The 24,507-nt window shown below is 44.3% G+C and overlaps 1 protein-coding gene across 5 annotated transcripts in view; it reads right to left on the bottom strand.

Annotated features, from left to right (window-relative positions):
• Positions 1-24,507, bottom strand: part of NARS2 (asparaginyl-tRNA synthetase 2, mitochondrial) — a 65,725-nt gene that overhangs the window by 8,433 nt on the left and 32,785 nt on the right. For all 5 annotated transcript variants that reach the window (XM_053304683.1, XM_053304684.1, XM_053304685.1 and 2 more), the window contains 6 exons: positions 21,537-21,669; positions 10,345-10,443; positions 6,756-6,793; positions 3,789-3,855; positions 2,066-2,203; positions 657-754 (listed from right to left, as the gene is read on the bottom strand). In XM_053304683.1, coding sequence (XP_053160658.1) covers positions 657-754; positions 2,066-2,203; positions 3,789-3,855; positions 6,756-6,793; positions 10,345-10,443; positions 21,537-21,669 — 573 coding nt within the window. The remainder of the gene's footprint in view (positions 1-656; positions 755-2,065; positions 2,204-3,788; positions 3,856-6,755; positions 6,794-10,344; positions 10,444-21,536; positions 21,670-24,507) is intronic.

Raw genomic sequence — 24,507 nt, forward strand, 5'->3', positions numbered from 1 at the left:
CCACCTGTAACTACATTTGCCCACATTCTTCTCTGCCTACCCTTTCCCCACTATCTCCTTTAGTTTGGAAACTCCTTGGAAGCAGACCGACTGTGTTACCTATGTGACTCTGTAAGTATATTAATGAGGCGGCACACACAAAACAAAAATAACAATTATTGCCTAGCCTTCTACGTCCTCCTCACCCACTTAAGCCAAACAAGTCAGTTCATCATGCAACCATGTTTAGAATAGTTGACAAAGTTTTCCATCCAAAGGTACTAACGTGAAATGAGAATGGACTCTTAAAGACAAGATCAGCTGTCCTGATGCATTGCAGGAAATATGTCCCCATCTTATCTTCCACATCCCACAACCAACCCAGACTCATTTATGATCGAGGGCTATCTTACAATTTCTGCATCACTCTTTTGTAGAGATCTGAGGAAATTTCTAGAAGGAGAGAGACCTGCTGCGGATTTTCCTGAACAGATAAAACAACAGATCACACAGAGACTGGAACACTGATAAACCACATCTTAAAAGGAGCATCTGTTCTGTCTGAAAACTTATCCTCCTCTCCCCTTTAAATACTGGAGTCCTTAACCAACCCTCTCTGGCCAACTGTCAAGCTGCTTTTCACCCCCCAGTAACCCAGGAATAGGCATTCTCCATACCTCTGTAGGCGGGGCTGTAGAAAATCCACCCGGTCTTCTCTCAAGCTGCCGCCACAAAGCTCCCCAACTTCTGGCACCAGAAGATCAACTGCTGCCACCTTAAAGAAAAGGAAACCACGAATTCTGTCTAAACTGCATATCAAAGTAATTGCAACAGACAGGGATACTATTATATGACTGTGTAGCACACTACAGAATTTGGCTTCTTATGGGGTACCCCATATAATCATTCCTGAGACACTCCTGCTCCATCATTTTTTAAAATGTGTTTTAAAAATCTAGGTCGTTCACATGGTTTTCTTTCTCTGAGCCAGGGAAGCAGGCTCCTACTTGCCTCCCCACACAAGATCTTCTCAAAGCTTTATCGCTTGTGTTGCACACGAGCGCTGCCATGGTGAGTGGCAGAGCCGGAAGCCAGAGGAGGAAGTCCTCCAGCATCCCACAATGCACCGCGCCAGGAGTGCAGTGCATTGGGGGCTATCCCCACTGCCGGGCACTCTTGCCGTCTGGCTCTGTGGACACTCAAGCTACAGGCAGCCCAAGCATCCACACGACCGGGAAGTGGGGTACCTCCCTATAAGCCTGGGTACAAAACCCGAGCGACCCTGGTGAAGAGCGCTGGGATTGGGACCACACAAGGAGTCCTACCCAAGTAGGACTGCTCGTGTGACTGACCTTAAGGGCTGATATCCAGACGAATACTGCACTGGTGCAATGAACAAAGATGTACCCACACAAGAGGATCACAGAGCTGAGCAAAGTTGTGTGATCTCTTGCACTTTCATTCTGCTTGTGTAAATGTTGCACTTGTGCAACAAAGATAGCAGATAGCTTCTGCATCATTCTCTGAAACATTTATGAACTGGGGGAAAAGAAAAGCACACAAATGCAACCTATCGCAGCAGTGCAATGCTAGTCTGGAACACAAGCTCCCGGATTAGCAGAAGGAGCTAGCGCAACATCCTTGCACTAGCAGAGCACAGGAAACAGCCTTATGCCGTCAGACCCTTGGTCCATCTCGCTCAGTTTTGTCTACACTGGGTGGCAGCAGCTTCTCCAAGGTTTTAGGCAAGAGTCTCTCCCAGCCCTACCTGGAGATGCTGCCAGGGATAGAACCTGGGACCTTCTGCATGCAAGGTAGATGCTCTACCACTGAGATACGTCTGTCCCCATGTTTGCACTAGTGCACAGTCAGTCTGGATGGAAGTCAAACGTCATGGATGTGCATGCACATTCAACCACAGCTTGAGAACCCCTGGAATGGTAACATCAGCCTAGAACACTGAAATGCTGTCTATGCATGTGGCAATTATATCAGGCAGACGTAAGAGAAGGTTTGTTTCATTCCAGATGATAAGTCAGAGAAAAGCAGGCTTTGCCTCCCTGGGAATTTTAATCAGGAACCCTACCGTGTGATGGACACCATCTTCATTGTCTCGCATATAGAATGGCTTCAGGTCATATGGATAGTTGAAGACAAATACGGGGATTCTGCCACAGTGCTGGACCAAGTATCTCTCATGCTCACTTTGGAGATCCTGACCCCACTGGAGGAGACAATGCAGCTTCAACACAAATAGCAGTACCCAAACTCTACTGGTTCAAAATCCACCAAAGGTGTTACCATTATCATGGAAGCAGCCACACACACTCCACCCAGCGCAGAGGTGTCTGTTCACAGAAACAGAGCCTTCAGGTGGCCTGGCCTGGCCAGGAGCCAGTGGTGGCCAGAATGCTCTCAAGGCAACCCCTGGAGGCTGACATTCTGTGCAAACCAACCCTAAAGTAAAAATGTGGGAAGCGGGCCTGAGCAGACTATTCAGATAACTAGATGGTTAAGCGGTATATTTTATCATCAGTTAGCTGATTTCAGGTGTTATTACAATGATTTAAGAAGGACTAGAATAATCACCCCCTCCCATAAATGTTTCTCAGAAACAGTTGAGGGTGCAGGTGGGGAGGGATAATCCTCTTTTTTACATTCTTCACCCATCTTGGTTTTTCACAACCAGACTGTTCAAAGCTTCGGGGGCTATTTGGCTTCAGCTTTCTTCAGCCCCTAGCCTAGTGCCCTCTGGCTGGGGCTGAACCAGAACCTAAATAAAGCAATCTGGGCCAAACCTGTCAGACCTCACAAAAGCTTCATTTTGCCGCCACCCCCCCAACTACCGAAAGGACTGGGTAGAGGGCAGGAGAGGGGCCATCTTCCTCTAGCTTAGCTCCTGGCTAGGGATGTGAGCAGAACCAGTTCGGAGGCCCTTTATGGGCCTCCAAACCAGCTCGAAGAACCGCTGGTTCGAAGGCGGTGAAGGTCTCCCTTTAAGAGTGGGGGGAGGGTGCACTTACCCCTCCCGCCGCTTCCCCTCTGCCAGCATCAGTTTTTTAAAAAGCCCATCGGGGTGGCAGCGTACCCCCACGCATCGGCGACTTCCGGTCATATTTGGAAGATGAGGGCAACAGGGTGGCAGGGAGGTACGCTGCCACCCTGATGGGCTCTTTAAAAAACTGACGCCGGCGGGGGGAAAGTGGAAGGAGGGGAAAGTGCACCTTCCCCCGCCCTTAAAGGGAGACCCCCGCCGCCTTCGAACCTCCCTGTCGTGTTTCTGTGCACATCCCTACTCCTGGCTGCAAAGGAGTGAAGATAAAGGAAAGATGCCAGTCTCCTGCTCCCTGCCTGGTTCTGTGAATAGCTTCAGGGGTGGAGTCAAAGCCCCGAACCTTTGCTTTGGAGGGTCAAAGACTTTAGCCCTAAGTTAACTGGGGACAAAACCAACAGGGGACCCCTCCAAAACAGTCTCCCAAACGAAGCAAATACTGTTGCTTATATCTTGTAGGTTCTTCTAGTTTTTAGTTGTTATAATTCTTAGTTTTTAGGGGTTTTTTTTAAGAACTGAATTTGAAATTTTAAAAGCTGATTCTGAATGTGGTTTTAGCTTGGATTTTAACTTGTTTAATTTGGTAAATTTTATTAATCTGATTTTATATTACAATTAAAATATTGTAATTATTTTATAAATGTTGTGAGCCGCCCTGAGCAGTAATGTACTGGAGGAGTGGGTTATAAATAAATAAATATAAATATAAATAGATAAATCAGGGCTGATGCTCACAATCCTAAAATACAATACTCACCTCTGGTTTATAAGTAAACTCTTGACGAGCTCGCTTTAAAATCTCTATAGCCTCCGTGTATGACATTCTGGAAGTCAGAAAATGTGTTAAAGGGTTGGTTATTCATTCAAGCCAAACATCTGAGCACTAAAACCTTCACAGGGAATAGCTGGGCCTTGTCATTTCTGTGTCAAATCTATGTGTACTTGAGTGCAAGGATTGTATTAATTTCCCTTAAGTGTCTGGCACCTGGAACAAAAGGCACATTCACCCCCTACGGCTAAACTGACTTTTCACGGCTTCCCTCACAAGGAACTCTGGGAAATGTCATTTTGTAAAAATGCAGAAGTGTCTTTGTTGGAGGTCTCTGCAAAAAATGCAAAAGTGCCTTTGTTGGAGTGGGTTTCTTGGGCAGAGCCATGACAGTTCAAGCCTGTATAGTGTTGCTTTCCTGAGAAACTGTCACATCACTCAGAAGGAAGCCACAAGCCAGCAGATAGAAAAATAACTTCATCCAGCCATATGCTACCTGGTTAAAATTAAAAGGCCGTGGCTTGCAAATGTGAGGTCGTGGTCTGTGTAAGAAATCAAAACCCAAAGATTATAATGATTATCAAGCCATTTCTGCACTTTTCAGTCTATAAAGTGCTCTCTCACAGCCTACCACAAGTCACATGAAAATGTACAAAATGAAATTCTGGTAGTCTTTAAAAAGAGAGAGAGAGAATGGTTACTTCAGAAGGGGATGATTTCGAGTGGAGAAATGGAGTTGAGGTGTTCAACCTACCCTCTCACACAGAGCCTTTCTGCTCCAAATAGTTATTTTCTGAAGTAGATCCTTACTTAAAGAAAGAAAAAAGCATAGGTGTTTTGTCATGTGCACTTGTAGGTAGATGCTTCGTTATGCCCTCATTTAATCTCACAAGTGAGCTGTGAGATCCAATCTAGACAAACACCATTCATCAAGTAGTAAGACTGTTCCTGGAATGTACCACTCTGAAGCATGGGGTGGGAGATTTGATGTCCAACTGCTCCCTCATGCAAATCTATAGTTGTATAGCTAGGCTTCAAATCTGAGCCATCTTGAAGGACACTAACACCCAAGCTCAAGCAAACCAGACATAAAATAGGGGTTCCATGTTGTAGTCCAACAACAGTTGGGGACCCAAGTTTGAGAACCCCGGAACAAACTTTTAAGAGGTCATTCACTCAGTCTAAAACTGTGTTCCACCCGGGTTTGGGAGCTGTGTGTGCTCCAATTTTTGGAAGCAACAGGAAAACCTGGGTAGAAGTGATTGTGCGGAAGCAAGGTAGGAGGAAAAACTACCCAGGTTTTCCTCCTTTGCTTCCACACAACTGAAAATTGGGAGAACACACAGCTTCTAAACCCAGGTAGAACACAGTTTTTGACTGTGTGAATGACCTCCCAGTCTTTTGGTGTACTTTAAATCACTGCTGTGACACCAATCTGCCTTTGGTGCCACTTTTTCTGTTCTTAGCCTTCCTTTTAATCTTGATATTATAATTATTGTAGCTTTTATGCCAACTGACTGTTTTTGCAGCAAGACTGCAGTCCATGTTAGGGGTCTAAAAAGGCAGAAAAATGGGATATAAATGAATAAATTGATACAACATAGGGTATCAGAATTAAAATGGTTAAACCTAGGCTATCAAAAGTCACCCAGAATAAACATATATTGACATACTTCTGGAGAATAAGCAGGCTTGGATTACAGTGACTTTCTGGGGATCACAATTTAGCTGGTCAGGAGAATGGCTCACTTTAAAGATGGCAAAGAAACTATTTGTAGTATGTGAGGACAAAAGCAGTTCAGAAAGAAACAGAGAAAAAAGGCCTTGTCCTGATACATGGAGTATGGTCCACATTTACTGAGAGAGCCAGAATCAGAGATGTGTGGTTTCCCATATTTTATTTTTCCATGGAAAAAATTCCATTTCTGAATATTCATTGTTTTATAACACATTAGTAACAATGAATGGGTGCCAATGCAATATTTGGCAATTTCAAAGGTGTAATTAATATCTTTCAGGTGATTATCCCTAGGAAGTGTGTAAGAGAACACATATATGTTTTACTGATTTGTAAATATCAATACAATTTGTAAATATCAATAGAGCCAGCATAGTGTAGTGATTAGAGTGTTGGACTAGGACTGGGAAGACCTGAGGTCAAATCCCCATTCAACCATGAAACTCACTGGGTGACTCTGGGTCAGTCATGTATCTCTCAGCCTAAACTACCTCACAGGTTTGTCGTGAGGATAAAAATAATCATGTACACTGCTCTGAGCTCCATGGAGGAAGAGCGGGATATAAATGTAAATAATAAATATGGTGGGTTTTGCTTTTCTAAATATATTGGTCAACCAACATTTGAGGGAGGAGATGCTGGTCTTGTGGTAGCAAGCATGACTTGTCCCCATAGCTAAGCAGGGTCTGCCCTGGTTGCATATGAATGGGAGACTTGATGTGTGAGCACTGCAAGATATTCCCCTCAGGGGATGAAGCCGCTCTGGGAAGAGCAGAAGGTTTCAAGTTCCCTCTCTGGCTTCTCCAAGATAGGGCTGAGAGAGATTCCTGCCTGCAACCTTGGAGAAGCTGCTGCCAGTCTGTGAAGACAATACTGAGCTAGATAGACCAATGGTCTGACTCAGTATATGGCAGTTTCCTATGTTCCTAACATGCCAAATTGAATCACAAACTATTTAGGGCACGAAGAAAATTTGCAGAGGTAAACTTTTGATGTTTTTCTTTTATGGAAGTGAGAAAAAATTTGCATGGGAAATTTTTCCTGGACATTTTTCCAGAAAAATTTCAAATTCCCAGAAACCCCATATATCTAGCCAGAACACAAAATAAAACTTCCCTGAGAGATCAATTCCCACACTCATACTGATGCAATAGCAATGTTGAATTCAGAGTTTATAATGAAAAAAAAAAAAGGAAAATTCAGATGTATTTGCTTACATTATAAATGTGTTCTTCAGCATCTGTTCTAGCTTGGCCTTAATGAGGAGTGTGGGGTGGAGAAAGGAGGAGGAAAAATCATTCACAATTGTGACTGGAAAGAGCACAGAAACATTCAGGTTCGCAAGCCTTTCATAAGCTTTTAAGGAAGGAACTTACAACGAGTCACCAACAACTGAGTAGGAGATTTAGGATTACATATACTAAAATCCCAAATAAATAAGTAAGTAACCCAGATTCTACACCAGGAAAAGATGAATTCTGCAACTGGAGTCAATTACACAATTCAGCATACTTGAATATGCCCGCTTATTTTTTAGGGATGTGCAAAAAATTTCAGGCACAGAACGATCTGTGCCCGAAACGAACAATTTCGGGTGATTCGGGGCCGAACCGAATCACCCCCGATGTCCCCCGAATTTTTTCGGGCACGAGCCGAATCACCCGAATTTCGGACCCGAAAAATTCGGGTGATTCGGTTCATGTTTGATTTTTGGTGAATTTTTAAAGTTTTAGTGACTTTGGGGCAGTTCGGGGGCATAGCATGGGATCTGGGCAAAAGGAGTGGGGTGGGGTGGTAGTGCCTAATGGGTGCAGGCTACCACCCCAATTTCAGGGGGATTGGGCAAAGGGCTGATTTTTGGTAAATTTCTGAAATTTTCATGTCTTTGGGGCAGATTGGGGCATATTGGGGCAGAAAGTGGGGCCTGGGGCAGAATAGTGGGGTGGGGTGGTAGTGCCTAATGGGTGGAGGCTACCACCCCAATTTCAGGGGGATTGGACAAAGGGGTGATTTTTTGAGAATTTTTGAAGTTGGGGTGTCTTTGGGGCAGATTGGGGGCAGAAAGTGGATCTGCCCCAAAGGAGTGGGGTGGGCTGGTAGATAGTGTCTAATGGGTGGAGGCTACCACCCATCCCCAATTTAAGAGTGATTGGGCAGGGGGTGAATTTTGGTGAATGTATTTTTATGAGGTTTGTCTTCATAAGGTGAAGTGTGCTAAATTGATTACTTCCTCATATTATTCATAGTAAAGGAAAGTGTGAAAAAGTGAAAGTGGGGTCATGAGAGTTGTTTAATTGAAAAAAATCTCATTTGCTATGATAGAATGAGAACTCACACCTCAGAAAAAACTTCTGAGGTGTGAATTCTCATTCTATCATAGCAAATGAGATTTTTTTCAATTAAACAACTCTCATGACCCCACTTTCACTTTTTCACACTTTCCTTTACTATGAATAATATGAGGAAGTAATCAATTTAGCAGACTTCACCTTATGAAGACAAACCTCATAAAAATACATTCACCAAAATTCACCCCCTGCCCAATCACTCTTAAATTGGGGATGGGTGGTAGCCTCCACCCATTAGACACTATCTACCAGCCCACCCCACTCCTTTGGGGCAGATCCACTTTCTGCCCCCAATCTGCCCCAAAGACACCCCAACTTCAAAAATTCTCAAAAAATCAGCCCTCTGCCCAATCCCCCTGAAATTGGGGTGGTAGCCTCCACCCATTAGGCACTACCACCCCACCCCACTATTTTGGGGCAGATCCACTTTCTGCCCCCAAACTGCCCAAAAGTCACTAAAACTTCATAAATTCTCAAAAAATCACCCCTTTGTCCAAACCCCCTGAAATTGGGGTGGTAACCTCCACCCATTAGGCACTACCACCCCACCCCACTATTCTGCCCCAGGCCCCACTTTCTGCCCCAATATGCCCCAATCTGCCCCAAAGACATGAAAATTTCAGAAATTTACCAAAAATCAGCCCTTTGCCCAATCCCCCTGAAATTGGGGTGGTAGCCTGCACCCATTAGGCACTACCACCCCACCCCACTACTTTTGCCCAGATCCCATGCTATGCCCCCGAACTGCCCCAAAGTCACTAAAACTTTAAAAATTCACCAAAAATCAGGATTTTTCCCAATCCCCCTAAAATTGGGGTGGTAGACTCTACCCATTGGGCACTACCACCCCACCCCAAAATTTTGCCCCTGGGCCCCTTTTTACCCCCCCGAATCGATTCGGATTCGGATTAAATCCAAATCCGAATCCGAACCGAATCAAGGGTGATTCGGGTGACCCAGATTCGGGCACAAAACAGAACAGGGGTGATTCAGTTCGGGTCTGAGCCGAATCACCCGAAAACCTGAATTGCACACCCCTATTATTTTTGCATAATTTGTTTCACCAACCATGAGAAGAGGCAAGATTTAGAGAATATAAGAGCCCCACTAGATCAGACTGAAGGTGCACCTAGTCCAGCATCCTGTTTCCATATTGACCAGCCAGATACCTTCGAGAATCCTATAAAGTGGGGCACGAACACAATAGCCTTCCCCTGGTGGTTGCACCCCGCCAGCTAGAATTCAGTGGCCTACTGCTCCATATAGCCATAATGACTAGTAGCCACTGCTAGACCTACCAACCCTCCCTCCCTCTTAAAGTCATTTAAGCTGGTGGATTTAAGTTCTTGTCTCATGACCACTGGAAATCTCTTCCAGCACTTGCACCACTCCCTAGATTCAAATAGCTTCAGATATTCACAACAGACATTTTAAAAACATCCCCCCCCCCATTTTATTTTTATTTATTACATTTATATCCTGCTCTTCCTCCAAGGAACCCAGAGCGGTGTACTACATACTTTGGTTTCTCCTCACAACAACCCTGTGAAGTAGGCTAGGCTGAGAGAGAAGTGACTGGCCCAGAGTCACCCAGCAAGTCTCATGGCTGAATATTATCTATTAAAATAATATTAAAATATTATCTTCACAGCCAAGTCTTTAGTTATCTTTAGCCTTAGTCTTTGGCTGAAGACTAAGCCAAAAGGGCTGAAGACTCAATAAAAACTTGAAAACTGAGATTCACAGATTGTGTGTATTCAACGCTCTGCACAAGCACTAGATGCAGAATTCTGCAATCTTCAGGGATGTTTTACTTCCATCTTGCTTCTGGCTGAGAGTCACTTTTAAGGAAAGAAATCTTACCATCTCAATAGGCTGACTGTTCTACAGCTAAGCTGGTCAGGTAAGTTAGGAAGATGTCCTCTGTACATGTAAATCAACCTTAATAATGGGGCTAGTGCACCATCATATACAAAGCTGTTACAAAACTACATTCCCCTGGGTTCTCTAGAGGCAGCCATAACAGTTCAGGAACCTTAATAACAGCTTCAGAAGCAGGGCTTCCATATCATAAGGATCCCTGAGGAGTGCAGTGCATCTCCTTGCGCTGTGAAAGTCATATTGTGCACTGCCCCCAACAAGATGGGGAACAGGCCACCCGGTGTCAGGGCTGCGGAGCAGGCAACCATTACGTTACATGAGAGAAAATAAAGTACACTCTTGAAAACACTATTCGGGTTGGAACTAAACCTGCTTCCTAGCCTGATGGCTCCAACCATTGAGAATCAGGCCTGCTTATCTTCACAGCTCCACCCCTTCATCTGCATACCCATCCTGGGTTCTCTTGTTCACACTAGAGTGTGATAGAATGCCGGGGAATAGCTTTTGTACCTGGAGAAATATCATCGTCTTTGCAGATATGTCTATAAAATGTGGTAGAAATGCTTATCTTTCTTACCTCTTGGCCAGGGGCTACATGCTTATGAAAAAGTTCCACATCATGAGAACATTTGGACAGCACTGTGTTGGTCACTTTCTTGAAAAGATCCTCCATAACCTAAGCAAAAGGGTGAAAAAGGAGACAAGACTGTACTGATGTATCTAAAGCTATAATTGTTATTAACTGACATTTATTCCCTCCTGTGAGCTGAAGGTGGCTTGAAGTGATCATGCCCGTAGCACTTATTTAGTTCTTTGGAGAGGTTAGAGCACTTTATGCAAGACTATCTTCTAAGGATAATAACAACCACCACCATGCAAGATGGGTTACTACACTGACTGGCAACAGCTCTCACTGCCTGGGAAAAACAGGCAAGAGTCTTTCCTAGCCCTACCTGGAGATGCCAGGGAGTGAACTTGGGACCTCACATGTAGTTTCCCATCCAAATGTAAGCCCAAACAGGCCCTGCTTAGCAAATTCATGCTTGCTACCACAAGGCTAGCTCTCCTCCCCATAATGCTTTCTTATCAGTACCCCATTTCTTAAGCCAATATGATCACAACATTTGAAAATATGAAATACTTCCAGTGGGTAAACCCACATATTCAAAGACACCTACAAGAAAAGCCTTAACAACACATTATGCACAATGAGTGTGCAATGTACACAGCACAGATCTATACACAGATCTGTTCACATGTTGAACACAGGTACAGCAGCAATCATCCTATCTATATCATGAATTTTAGTGATCCGGTACCCGAGTTGACTTTCAAAATGAATGCATGGAGGGTCATGTACACATCTCTTCAACATTCAGACTCTTTAAAGTGGACAGTTGCTCGTTTTCAAGCTTTTTAGTTTTTATTAATCCACTCAGGCTGTTGTACTGGAGAGGTAATCTCTAGAAAGTGGTTGACAAAAATAATTTCTCAAAAGGAGTATTTCTTTTTTTATAGTTTGCAATGAGAGAGAGTTGGAAAGAAGGGTGATCTGAATTGGTAGCTCACCTTTTCTTTCTCAGCAGCGGGTTCCCTTTTCCATTTTCCTTCTTTAACTACCAGAGTTTGGAGTGATGTCTCAGGTGCCAAAATATGATTTGCATCAATCTTCAAACTAGGGTTAGGGATGTGCACGGAACTGCGGCAGGGTGGTTCAAAGTCAGGGTGGTGGTGCTGCTGCTTTAAGGGCGGGGGAAGGTGCACTCCCCCCCGCCGCTCCCCCTACCCCAGTTCTCGTTGCCATTAAAAAGCCTCCGGGGCGGCAGCATACCTCCCTGCTGCCCCTTCTCCTTCCTCGGCCGGAAGTCCTGGGCGCGCGTGTGCCCGGTACTTCCAGCCACTTCTGGCTGAGGAGAGGGAATGGGTGGCAGGGAGGTATGTTGCCGCCCCGGAGGCTTTTTAACGGCAATGAGTGCTGGTGGGGGGGAAGCAGTGGGAGGGGTAAGTGCACCTTCCCCTGCCCTTAAAGCGGCACCCACCCCTCGACCTTGAACTTCGAACACTCCTCCCCCCCCCCCGGTGTTTGAACCTGTGGTTGCCAGAACCTAAGGGGAGGAGAGCTGGTCTTGTGGTAGCAAGCATGACTTGTCCCCATAGCTAAGCAGAGTCTGCCCTGGTTGCATCTGAATGGTAGACTTGATATATGAGCACTGAAAGATATTCCCCTTAGGGGGATGGAGCCGCTCTGGGAAGAGCAGAAGGTTCCAAGTTCCCTCCCTGGCTTCTCCAAGATAGGGCTGAGAGAGATTCCTGCCTGCAACCTTGGAGAAGCCGCTGCCAGTCTGTGAAGACAATACTGAACTAGATAGACCAATGGTCTGACTCAGTATATGGCAGGTTCCTATGTTCCTAAGGGGTATACTCGTGGGTCAAATGGGCTGTAACTCAAATTTTGGCTTAAAAAAAGCCAACTCTGGCAACTTCGGCTCCAAACAGGTTTGTGCACATCCCTAATTAGGGTTTTCAAAGCTACACCAAACTGTAGTTTTCAAGTGTAATTTGAAGGCAAGGAGTGAACCAGTTTGACAATCACTGCAAGGTTTGGTTAGCAAAAGCCAGGAGGCAGAGGAGGACATCTGCACATGAGAGGGTAGGAGGGAGCGTTCAAGGGTGCTCCTAATTGCCAGACTGGAGTTTGGTCTCTTATGTGCTTCCTCACCAGGGAGCGACCACAGGCTGGCATCCAGGCTAATGCTGCACTAGTGCAGTGCACAAAGATGCACATATACAAGAAGGTTGTACACCTGAGTGGATGGTCAACGCTGCACAATCTCTTGTATTCTCGGTCTGCTTCTGCAACAAGGATCGTGGTTAGCTTTGTGTCATTCCTTGCAACATAGATGGACTGAGGAAGAGGTTTCACAGCAGGAGGCATGCCACTGGTTGCACACGTGCAAGATGCTTGTACTAGTGCAGCATTAACCTGGATGTCAGTCTTGCTTGTAAAGTGCTCCAACTTAAGCTCTGTCCAAACAATACTGGTGCTACTCACTAAAGATTTTATTATCTTTTTTAATATTTGAAAATGCAGAATACAAGTGGAAGAGCCCACTGCAGGAACAACCTCCTTGCTTCTCCCAGCCACCCTATGAGGTTGATCACACAAGCGAAAACTGTGTTCTACCCAGGTTTGGGAGCTGTGTGTGCTCCCAATTTTTGGTTGTGTGGGGAAGCAAGGTAAGAAGAAACCTAGATAGCCTTTCCTCCTACCTTGCTTCCATACAACCAAAAATTGGGAGCACACACAGCTCCCAAACCCAGGCAGAACACAGCTTTTGATTGTGTGAAGGATCTCACTGTCTGCTTCAATGGAAACACATTCCATTAGCTCTGGAAAATGCTCAGGCTTTGGAGGATCCTCCAGTACAGCTCACTCTTCATTTTGCACACTTTATAACATAAGAAAAGTCTTGCTGGATCAGATCCAGGGATCCCTTTAATTCAGTATTCTGTCTTCAGCAGTGCTCAGAAACATGCTCTCAGGCCATGAGTGCTCCAAATAGCTATGTTCCATTGTAACCCCAAGTATATCCCTAGAGGTGCCCTACCTTGAGTGATGGATGCGCCTTTAGCTTTTCATGGCTAAGGCTGCAATGTTAGATTCATTAGAACCCCATTCAAAAGTTATGCGGTTCAAGTGTTTGTGTGAATGATTGTACTCCTGTTCATATTAAAAGTGAACCTGGGTGCAGGCCTCTCAAATGCATGGTACAGATGGGAAGTGTACTGCTGTCAACATAATGTGTGAATGGCTGTACCTGTGTACAGATTTGTACCTGTGTACACTGTACACTCATGTGAGTAGTGAACATAATGTGTGAAGCTTTAGGTCAGAGGTTCTCAAATGTGGGTCCCCAGATGTTGGACTACAACTCCCATCATCCCTTTCCGCAATGGCATTCAGCATTAGGTTAACTGAGTTAGAAATGTCTAGTCCAGGGTTTCTTACCCTTGGGCCCCCAGATGTTGTTGGACTACAACTCCCAGAATCCCCAGCCACAAAGGCCATGTCTGGGGTTCTGGGAGTTGTAGTCCAACAATATCTGGGGGCCCAAAGTTAAGAAACCCTGGTCTAGTTGATTCATAAGGTGACCATGAATTATTAATTTATGTATTGAATTTCTATACCACCCAATATAGAAATCTCTAGGTGGTGTACATCTTAAAACATAATATAAAAGATAAAACATTTAAAATTCATAAAAACAGATAAAATCACAATATATTAAAACACATTAAAATTTAAAAGTACAAACATTTATAAAAACCGTAGATAGCAAGAACCAGGTTAAAAGATGCACTCCCCTTCCCTCTCCCTCCCCCACTCCGCCCAAGAAAGGAATGCTTCTAAGACGACAACACTTCCGGGCATCATTTAAAAACAGGGAAAATATGCCTCTTGCTTCAGAGTGATGGTTCAAGCAATATGCTGATTCAAGCAAATGGATGAGAAATGACTAATACCCATAGAATTAAATGAGTAGATGTTGTGCAATCAGGTTAAAGCTCTATTGTGACTGAAGCCCAATCCAGACCTTATGTTGTACCTGCATTCAGATGTCTGTACACAGGTACATGTCTGTGTGTGAATGACTGCACCTGTGTTCATTTTAAAAGTGAACTTGCATTTAGGTCCCCTCAAATGCATGGTAGAGACAGGATGTGTGCTGTTCTCCCTTTCATCATAATGTGTGAATAACCCTACCTGTGAACATGGCACATTCACTGCACGGGTACTGAACATAACATTCAAATAGGGCTTTAATGACAGACCTATCTTCTAAGCCTTTTTTTAACACACTCAGAATCCCGAGATTAGGCAAGGCCTTAGGCAAACATTTTCACGCTCAAAGTTTACTTTTGGGCTCAAAGGTTGGCTTCCTGGCACAGAGCTTAACATAAGCTGGCCTACCTAGCTAGCGCTAGCAATGATGAAATTTAAAAGGTATTTGCTTTGCTTCACTCTACAACATGCTACAGTTAGAGCTTGTCAAAACAGCTAGCAGTCTGACATTCCTCAGAAGTCTGCCTGTTGGCGAAACTGTGCAGGTCTATGGACCTGTTTTGCCACCAAAGACAGGTTTGAGCTGGGTTTGGGCCCGGGATACCTTAGGGACTGCCTGCTCCCAAGGGTTGCTGCTTGCTTGACGAGATCATCTGAGGGGACTCTGCTCCGGGTGCCAACAACGAGGGAGGCTCGGCTGTCGTGCACGCAGGACAGGGCCTTCTCCGTTGCTGCCCCCAGACTCTGGAATGCTCTCCCGGTGGCTATTTGCTTCTCGGTCTCCATCACAGTTTTTAGAAAGCGTGTTAAATCTTGGCTTTTTACTCAGGCTTTTATAGGATTGTCTCTGCTGCTGCTTCTTTGTATTTTGTACTGTTTTTTATGCTTGTATTTTAAATCTTTAATCAGATTTGTTTTATATTTTAACTTAATATTTTAATTGTGTAATTTTTATAATCTTGTTTTTAATATTCTGTATAAACTGCCTTGGGATTGTTTTTAATGAAATTAGGTATATAAATTTAACAATAAACAAACAAACAAACAGGCCAGAACAATACAGATACAGGCCCCCAGCCCCAATAAAAGCCAGAAAAGCAGTGGAAGGGACTGAGCAGAGCTAGGAACATAAGAAGGAGCCTTGTATCGAGTCAGACCACTGGTCCATCTAGCCCAGCATTGCCTACACAGACTGGCAGCAGCTCCTCCAAGGTTTCAGACAGGAGTCTCTCTCAGTCTAATCTTGGAGATGCTGCCAGGGAGGGAACTTGGGATCTTCTGCATGCAGATGCTCTTCCACTGAGCTATGGCCCCACCTCCAAGGGAATATATTGCAGCACTCACATGTAGTCTCCCATCCAAATGCAAACCAAGGTGGACCCTGCCCAGAAGACCACCTCTTCTCCCCTGACCAGCTCCTCTGGTGTGGCAGCACAGCCCCATTTCCCTAGATGGCTAGACAAACTCAACAACAGATTTTGGTGCAACCTCTTTGAGTTCTGATGAAACAAAGCCTTAAGTACATGCAACTAAACTGTTGCATTCTTTGTTGTGGTTGCTTCATTTAAGATTTTTATACCCCACCTTTCCATCGACCTTTACAAGGCACTCAGAGAAGTTAACAAGCTTAAAACTGTTATAAGAAAATCAGAGGCCCAAGCAGTTCCAATTAAGAGCATTAAATGCAGAGCTATTCTTCATTTGCTTACTTTCAACGGTAGAGCACCTAATTTGCATGTGGAAGATTCCAAGTTCAGTCTCTTCTACACCCAGTCAAAAGGATGAAGTAGCAGGTAACAGGTGCGATCTCCACCCAAGACCCTGAAGAGCTGCTGCCAGCCACTGCAAACTGCACTGGGCTAGGTAGAACAAAGGACTGACTAAGGCAGCTTTGAATCTCCATCTCTTCCTTGGACCCCTTTTGCCACATTTTAGATGGAAAGTGCCTTGGGCCAGGGAGCTCTCTGTTGTTATTTGGTAAAGTGTCATAAAGTAAAGGAAATTTGTGCCGTCAAGTCGGTGTCGACTCCTGGTGACCACAGAGCCCTGTGGTTGTCTTTGGCAGAATACAAGAGGGGTTTACTATTGCCATCTCCTGTGCAGTATGAGATGATGCCTTTCAGCACCTTCCTGTATTGCTGCTGCCCGATATAGGTGTTTCCCATAGTCTGGGTAACATACCAGCAGGGATTCAAACTAGCAACCCCTTGCTCCCTAGGCAAGTACTAGAAGTGCCTTCTATCTGCTTCGGCTGATACACCAGCTGCATCTGTTTCTTGAGATGAACAACTTCAAAACAGTGGTACATCTGCTGGTAACCTCCAGACTAGATTACTGCAATGTGCTCTATGTGGGGCTGCCCTTGTATGTAGTACGGAAACTACAGTTGGTCCAGAATGCGGCAGCCAGGTTGGTCTCTGGGTCACTTCGGAGAGACCATATTACTCCCATACTGGCTGCCGATATGTTTCCGGACAAAATACAAAGTGTTGGTTATAAGCTATAAGGCCCTAAAATGTTTGGGCCCTGGGTATTTAAGAGAACGTTTTCTTCGCCATGAACCCCACCACCCAGCGAGATCATCAGGAGAGGTCCATCTGCAGTTGCCACCGGCTCGTCTAGTGGCTACTCAGGGACGGGCTTCTCTGTTGCTGCCCCGAGGCTTTGGAATGCGTTCCCTAGTGAAATAAGAGCCTCCCCATCTCTGACAGCTTTTAAAAAGTCTTTGAAGATGAATCTGTTCACACAGGCTTTTAATTAATATTGTTTTAATGGTTTTAATGCTGTTTTAAAATATTGTTTAAAATATTTAAATTGTTGTAATGTTTTAAACTTTTTGTTTTTAACTAATGTTTTACTTTTTCTGTTCTTATTTTGTTGTAAACCTCCCAGAGACATAAGTTTTGGGTGGTATAAAAATATATTAAATAATAATAACAACAATACTTCCCTGCTGCGCCATTAAGTGTCACAGCAACATGCAAATCAATATTGTCTTCATCAATATTCACTGTAGCTACCACAGTAGATAAGCCAGCAATGGGGTTGCCTGACAGTAATCTGACTGATGCCAGAGGGGTGTCAGGTAGCTGGATAGCAGAGAGGTGAAGAAGTCTGTCTGGTTCTTGATCTCCCCTGATCATGCTTCTGGGGCCTCTGAAAGGCCCAAGTGGAAGATCTTAGAGGAAAAGCCTCCTGCGTTAGACCTTAGGGTGTTCAGGCAACTTGCCCTCTCAAACTCTTGCCAAATCTTCCCACAGTCTGGACAAGTGATGTCACCAAGGCTTGAAATGCTTGCCACAAATACAAGGCAAGCATTAGGACCCCACATTCTTTTCTGGTTGGGATTTTAATTCAGGCTGGAAAAGAATTCTCCTCTGAGCCCACTGCCACATCCCTTCCCACCTATCTAGTTCCTTAATCCCAATCCCACAATTTACTTTCTGAGCTGGTTCAACAGGGATCTCTCCCACTGCTCCATTCCCTTTAGTGGGGGCAGCTGATTTGTGAGTTTGGCTTGGCTTGGAAATAAAGCCAAACTATTTTCTGATGGTCGGGGGTGGGGGTGGAGAGAGCAGGGCCCCTGAAGATGATATTAGGATTCTGTTTCAAATGTATTTAGTTGTACATTTATATCCCAACTCTTCCTCCAAGCACCCGGAGCGGAGTACATGGCTATGTTTATCCTCACAACAACCCTGGGAAGTAGGTTAGGCTGAAAGATACGTGACTGGCCCAGAGACAACCAGTGAGTTTTGAAGCTGAACAGGGACTTGGTCTCTGAGGTCCTAGTCCAGCACTCTAACCACTACCCCACGCTGGCTCATATGGGATGCAACAGTTCTTGAGATAACCTGGTCCTAGGCTTTAACATCAGGCTTTAACACCTCTCTCACATAACACTAGAACCAGGGGTTATCCCATGAAATTGATTGCCATGAAATTTAGGACCAACAAATGGAGGTATTTTTTCACACAACGCATAATCAACTTGTGGAATTCTCTGCCACAAGATGTGGTGACAGCCAACAACCTCTTTAAGAGGGGTTTGGATAACTTCATGGAGGAGAGGTCTATCAATGGCTACTAGTTGGAGGGCTGTAGGCCACCTCCAGCCTCAAAGGCAGGATGCCTCTGAGTACCAGTTGCAGGGGCGTAACAGCAGGAGAGAGGGCATGCCCTCAACTCCTGCCTGTAGGCTTCCAGCAGCATCTGGTGGGCTACTGTGTGAATCAAGAATGTGGACTAGATGGGCCTTGGGCCTGATCCAGCAGGGCTGTTCTTATCAGGAAACATATAGGTTGACAGGGTCATAGCAGGCCACATTGGAAACTCCCAAGGCAGGGGTTCCCTGCAAATTTGGGTCCCCAGATGTTGTTGGCCTACAACTCCCATCATTCCCAGCCACAATACCCATTGGCTGGGGATGATAGGAGTTGTAGTCCAAAAATATCTGAAGACTCAAGTTTGAGAACCTCTACCCTAAAGGACCTGAGCAGACTCCAGGTTTTAGTTATTATTATCGTTCATTATATTTTGAATCCACACTTCCTTTAAGGAGCTCACTCTTTATCACAACAACCACCCTGCGCGGTCAGTTAGGCTGGGAGAAGTTTCAGGGCTGAGCAGAGATTTGAACTCGGGCCTCTCCTCTCCTAGTCTAACCCCTACATCACACTGGCTCCCTTAGGTTTGACCTGGCTTAAGAACTTCAAGGGATGCAGTTTAAAAACAAACAAACTCTGTGCACAGGATGAAAAATATGTCTGTTTTGGAGTTTGCTAAAGCACAGTTCATTTGGGGCCTGGAGATTTTGTTATCATGATTTCCCATCCCCACTCAATCTCGTGCCACCCACAGAATGCTGTTCTGTTACATGCTGTGGGAGCTTAATAGCTGGGGTTCATGGCAAAGATGCGCTGGCGCAAGCAGTCTGGAAACCCAAATAGACGCTTTCGTTTCCTAGAAAGAGGAAGTTTTGCACTGCATGACGTAGCTTCTGCCTGAGCAAAACTACTGCAAGCTGGTGTTTCCATTTTTGCTTGTTAGAGCAGTTTTCAGCACTTAAAAAAATTAAAGGCTAATAATGACAAAGACTGAACACTCATTTAAGAGTTCACGACTTGTATTGTGTTGCTCTTCTTGTGATGAAGCCTCATTTTACATAGTGCATGTGTCAGGCATGGAGAAGGTGAAGGGAGAGGAAAAGATGGACGATAAGGTGATGCAAGAGAGAGGCAGGAGAAGAGGGATTCCCTTATGGCTTGCTAATTGCATAGCTAAGTAGAGCTGGAGAAAGTTGTATGCACTGGAATCTACCAGTTGAAATGTCAGTTGCCAGCTCATAGTTATAATGCCTGAAGTGTTCTGTAGCAAAATGCAGATGCCACAGTGGGGCTCTAATACACACAAAGCAAAACATTTTGCCAAAAGTGGTCAAATCAGTTGTTTAACTGAAATAAAACTTGAAATGTTTTGAGTGCTTCAGCCATAGGAAACAATGGGGAAACTCAAAACACCCTATCGTTCCCCATGGGTAGCTCCTAGGGACACCAAAGTGGGTCGGGTGGTAGGGCATGATGGGTGCTAATTAAAAACAAACAAACAAACAAAAACAAACCACACAGATCTTTAACCTTTCTCACAAACCTCCATAAGATCCTATGGGGGTTCTGGGGAAAGTTTTAAAAAATTGTTAAAAATTGCCTGCTTTCCCATTTCTTTTGTGGGTTGGGTGGTAGGTAGCACCCATCATGCCCTACCACACAACCCACTTTGGCGTCCCTAGGAGATACCCATAGGGAACAATGGGGTGTTTCAAATTTCCCCATTGTTTCCTATGGCCAGAACAAGCTGCACTCACAGAGTGCACACAAGTTTTGAACTGCAATTTGCAATGCATTTTGCAACCCTGCCTTGAAAACGAAACACTGTAGAAGCACACAGTGAGGCTATTCTCACAATGGGGGGAAACTGAGCTAAGGGAGCCCAGCCCAGTTTCCCCCCATCATGAGAACCACTGGGCTCGCGAGCGAGCCCAGTAGTTCAACAGTGACTAGCCCACCTTAAGAACCCTTCCCCTAAAACGAGGTTAGCAGAGCGCACACTCTGCTAACCCTGTTTTACTGATTGTGTGCCACTGTAGTGTGCCTCTGCGCTGCAGCAACACATAAGTAGACCCCCAACTGGGAAGCTCCAACAAGCCTCCTGGCCTCGGGGGCATCCTGGGACTTTAATACTCATATTAAAAATCATACGAGCTTATTTTAAAAAAAATATTGTTGCCAAATTAATCAGAGGTTCAATTTAAAAATCACCTTTTAAAGACATTTGAAAATACCAGTTTTAATTGATTAATCTAACCCAAGGGTTCCCAAACTTGGGTCCCCAGATGCTGTTGGGCTACAACTCCCACCGCCAGCCACAATGGCCTTTAGTCAGTGTGGCTGGGGATAATTATTTATTTTTTTTATTTTTACATTTATATCCCGCTCTTCCTCCAAGGAGCCCAGAACGGTGTACTACATACTTAAGTTACATACTTAAGTTACATACTTAAGTTTCTCTTAATAATAGCAGTTGTAGTCCAACAGCTGGGGACCCTAGGTTGGAATCCCCTAATCTAATGGATTAAATGTTGCAGCCCCTATAAGAATACCTGGTGGCAACCCATATCCCACTCCCCCCCCTTTTTTTTTTGCACATTCCAGGAGGTAAATGGAAGCAACAGATTATCTCAAATGCTCCGTGAACCCTATCAGGCTTAGGGACAGGCAACTGGTGTCAAATCACCCATGTGGAGCTGCTGAGGTGGAAACATTAACACATACTTTGTTTAACTGCCCCTTCTATGATATTGCCCATTTCATTCAGATTGCCCCCCATCAAAAGAAACATTTGGATTGGTCTGAGGAACATTTTATTGTTTACTTTTTAGGAGATAGGCATGAAGAAGTTACCCATAGGATTGCTTGCTTTTGCTCTGAGGCATGTAAAATAAGGTGTCTGCAAACTGGTTTTTAAATTTTTACTTATGTTATTGTATTGTACTGTATTGCTCTTTGCTGTAGTGTTTATTTGGTCGTTGACTGTAAACAAATGAGTTCAGTTCGTGTCAAATCATGTGTCTAAAACCTGCCAACCATTAGAACTATGTCGCACTACAACCAACTCCACTCACCTTTCTCCCCAAAGTGAGGCCTTACCTGCATGAGATCCTGAAGGCTTTCAACAAAAGATAGCTCTGCTTCCACCATATAAAACTCTGCCAGGTGCCTGCGACTTTGAGAATTGTCAGCACGAAATGTGGGGCCAAAAGTGAATACCTTTGTAAATGCCCTGCAAGGAGGAAAAGAAAAAGACAAGTTTCATGTACACAAGGTGATTACCACCAGAACTGGGCATGGAAAACAGATACAGCTGCCTTTCAGGTCTTGTTTTCTCCTTCTCACTGCCCCACTAATGCCCTCTCTCCTGCTGCTGCTTCCCTGCATCTGGTATTGAGAGGCATCTTGCCTCTGAGGCTGGAGGTGGCCTATAGCCACCAGACTAGTAGCCAGTGATAGGCCTGTCCTCCGTGAATTTGTCTAAGCCCCTTTTAAAGCCATCCAAGCTAGTGGCCATCACCACATCCCATGGCAGATAATTCCATAGATTCATTATGCACTGTGTGAAAAAGTACTTTCATTTGTTGGTCGTACATTTCCTGGCCTTCGGTTTCATGGGATGACCCCTGGTTCTGCTGTTATGAGAGAGGGAGAAAGATGCCTCTCTGTCCACTCTTTATACTCCATGCATAATTTTACACACCTCTATCATGTCTCCCCATAGTCATCTCTTTTCCAAACTAAAGAGCCTCAGATGCTGTAGTCTTGCCTCCCAAGAAAGATGCTCCAGACCCCACTGATCATCTCAGTTGCCCTCTTCTACACATTCTCCAGTTCTATAATGCCCTTCTTAAGATATGGTGACCAGAACTGTATGCAGTACTTCAAATGTGGCCACACCATAGATTTGCATAAGGGCATTATAATATTAGCATTTTTATTTTCAACCCCCTTCCTAATGATCCCTAGCATGGAATTTGTCTTTTTCACAACAGCTGCGCACTGAGCTGACACTCAACGAGCTGTCCACCATGACCCCAAGATCTCTCTCCTGGTCAGTCACCAACAGCTCAGACTCCATCAATGCATACACAAAGTTGGGTTTTTTTGCCCCCAAATGCATCACTTTACATTTGCTTACACTGAACCGCATTTGCCATTTTGACGCCCACTCACCCGGTTTGGAGAGATCCTTTTGGAGCTCCTCACAATCTGTTTTGGATTTCACTACCTGAAAGAGTTTGGTATCATCTGCAAATTTGGACACTTTGCTGCTTACCCCAACTTCTAGATAATTTATGAACAAGTTAAAGAGCACTGGTCCCATTACTGATCCCTGAGGGACCCCACTTCCTACCTACCTCCATTGTGAAAACTGTCCATTTTTTCCTACTCTGTTTCCTGTCCTTCAACCAGTTACTGATCCACACACAAACCTGTCCCCTTATCCCGTGATTGCTATGTTTACTCAAGAGTTTTTGGTGGGGAACTCTGTCTAAAGCTTTTCGGAAGTCCAAGTATACTATGTCTACTGGATCACCTGTATCCACATGTCTGTTGACACTCTCAAAGAATTCCAAAAGGTTACTGAGGCAAGGTTATCCCCTTGCAGAAGCCATGCGGGTTCTCCTTCAGCAAGGCCTGTTCTTCTACATATCTAACAATTCTGTGCTTTCTATTAATTTACCCAGGACAGAAATTAAGCTAAATTAAGCATGTAGTTTCCCAGATCCCCCTGGATCCCTTTTAGAAAACCAGAATTACATTAGCTACTTTCCAGTCCCCTAGTACAGAGCCTGATTGTAAGGACAGGTTACATATTTTTGCTAGGAGATCAGCAATTTCACATTTGAGTTCCTTCAGAACTCTTGGGTAGATGCCATCTGACCCTGGTGATTTATTAATTCTTAGTGTTTCAAAACAGTTTAAAACATCCTCTCTCATCACCTCAAACTGCCCCAGTCCTTCAGCCTCCAAGCCTGAGAAGCTCAGTTACGGAGCGGGTATATGGTTAGTATCCTCTGCCGTGAAGACAGATGCAAAGAACTCATTCAGTTTCTCTGCAATCTCCTTATCCTCCTTAATAATCCCTTTCAAACTCTCATCATCTAAGGGTCCAACCACCTCCCTGGAAGGTTTTCTGCTTCTGATATATTGTTATTCCCTTTGATGCTTCTAGATCTTAGCTACAGCTTATACTCAGAAGCTGTCCCCAAAAGCCAGACTTGAGGTGTCCTGATATCTTTCTGAAACTGCCCTTCTTCTATCCTAAAAAATTGCATGACTATACAGAAAATCATCTTAGTGATACAGTCAGCATTCATATTCCCACTTAATACAAAACTGGTCATCAAGAACAACTTGTTTACTGCTTCTTCTCTGAACTATTCTCAAATTTATTATTAACTCCTTTCAATTAGATATGCATTCTTTCCTAACCTTTATTCTTGTTTAACAAACAGGGAACAAACTGCTCCTTAAAATACATCAAGGTCATTCACACAATCAAAAACTGTGTTCTACCTGGGTTTGGGAGCTGTGTGCTCCCAGTTTTCACTTGTGTGGAAGCAAGGAAGGAGGAAAACCTGGGTGGTTTTTCCTCCTACCTTGCTTCTACACAATCACTTCTAACCAGGTTTTCCTCCTACTTTACTTCCACACAACCGAAAACTGGAAGCATACATAGCTCCCAAACCTGAGTAGAACACTTTTTTTTTTAATTGTGTGAATGACCTCATCCTATAATATCTAGTTCAGGTATGCATCTTTGAAAAACATTGAATCTGCAGCAGGGAAAGCCATAGGTTAAAAGATCATCATCTCTTGGCCTAGCTGAATCAAATGCAATAAGAAAAGCACAGGTCATCAAAACACTGTTGTATTTCAAAAGTAAACACAAAATAAATATATTTTTAAAAAGCTAACGTAAATATGTCTGCCAAAGTACATTCCGTTTGAGTCATTTTATTTTCCTGTTTGAAGATAGCAGTAGCTAATGATATTTAACAGCATACTCGGAGGCGGGGGGCTCAGAATATATAGACAACCAGTTTCCCTATCTGCACTTTCT

Source organism: Hemicordylus capensis, chromosome 3 (genome assembly GCF_027244095.1).
Source record: "Hemicordylus capensis ecotype Gifberg chromosome 3, rHemCap1.1.pri, whole genome shotgun sequence".
NCBI classification, from domain to species: Eukaryota; Metazoa; Chordata; class Lepidosauria; order Squamata; family Cordylidae; genus Hemicordylus; species Hemicordylus capensis.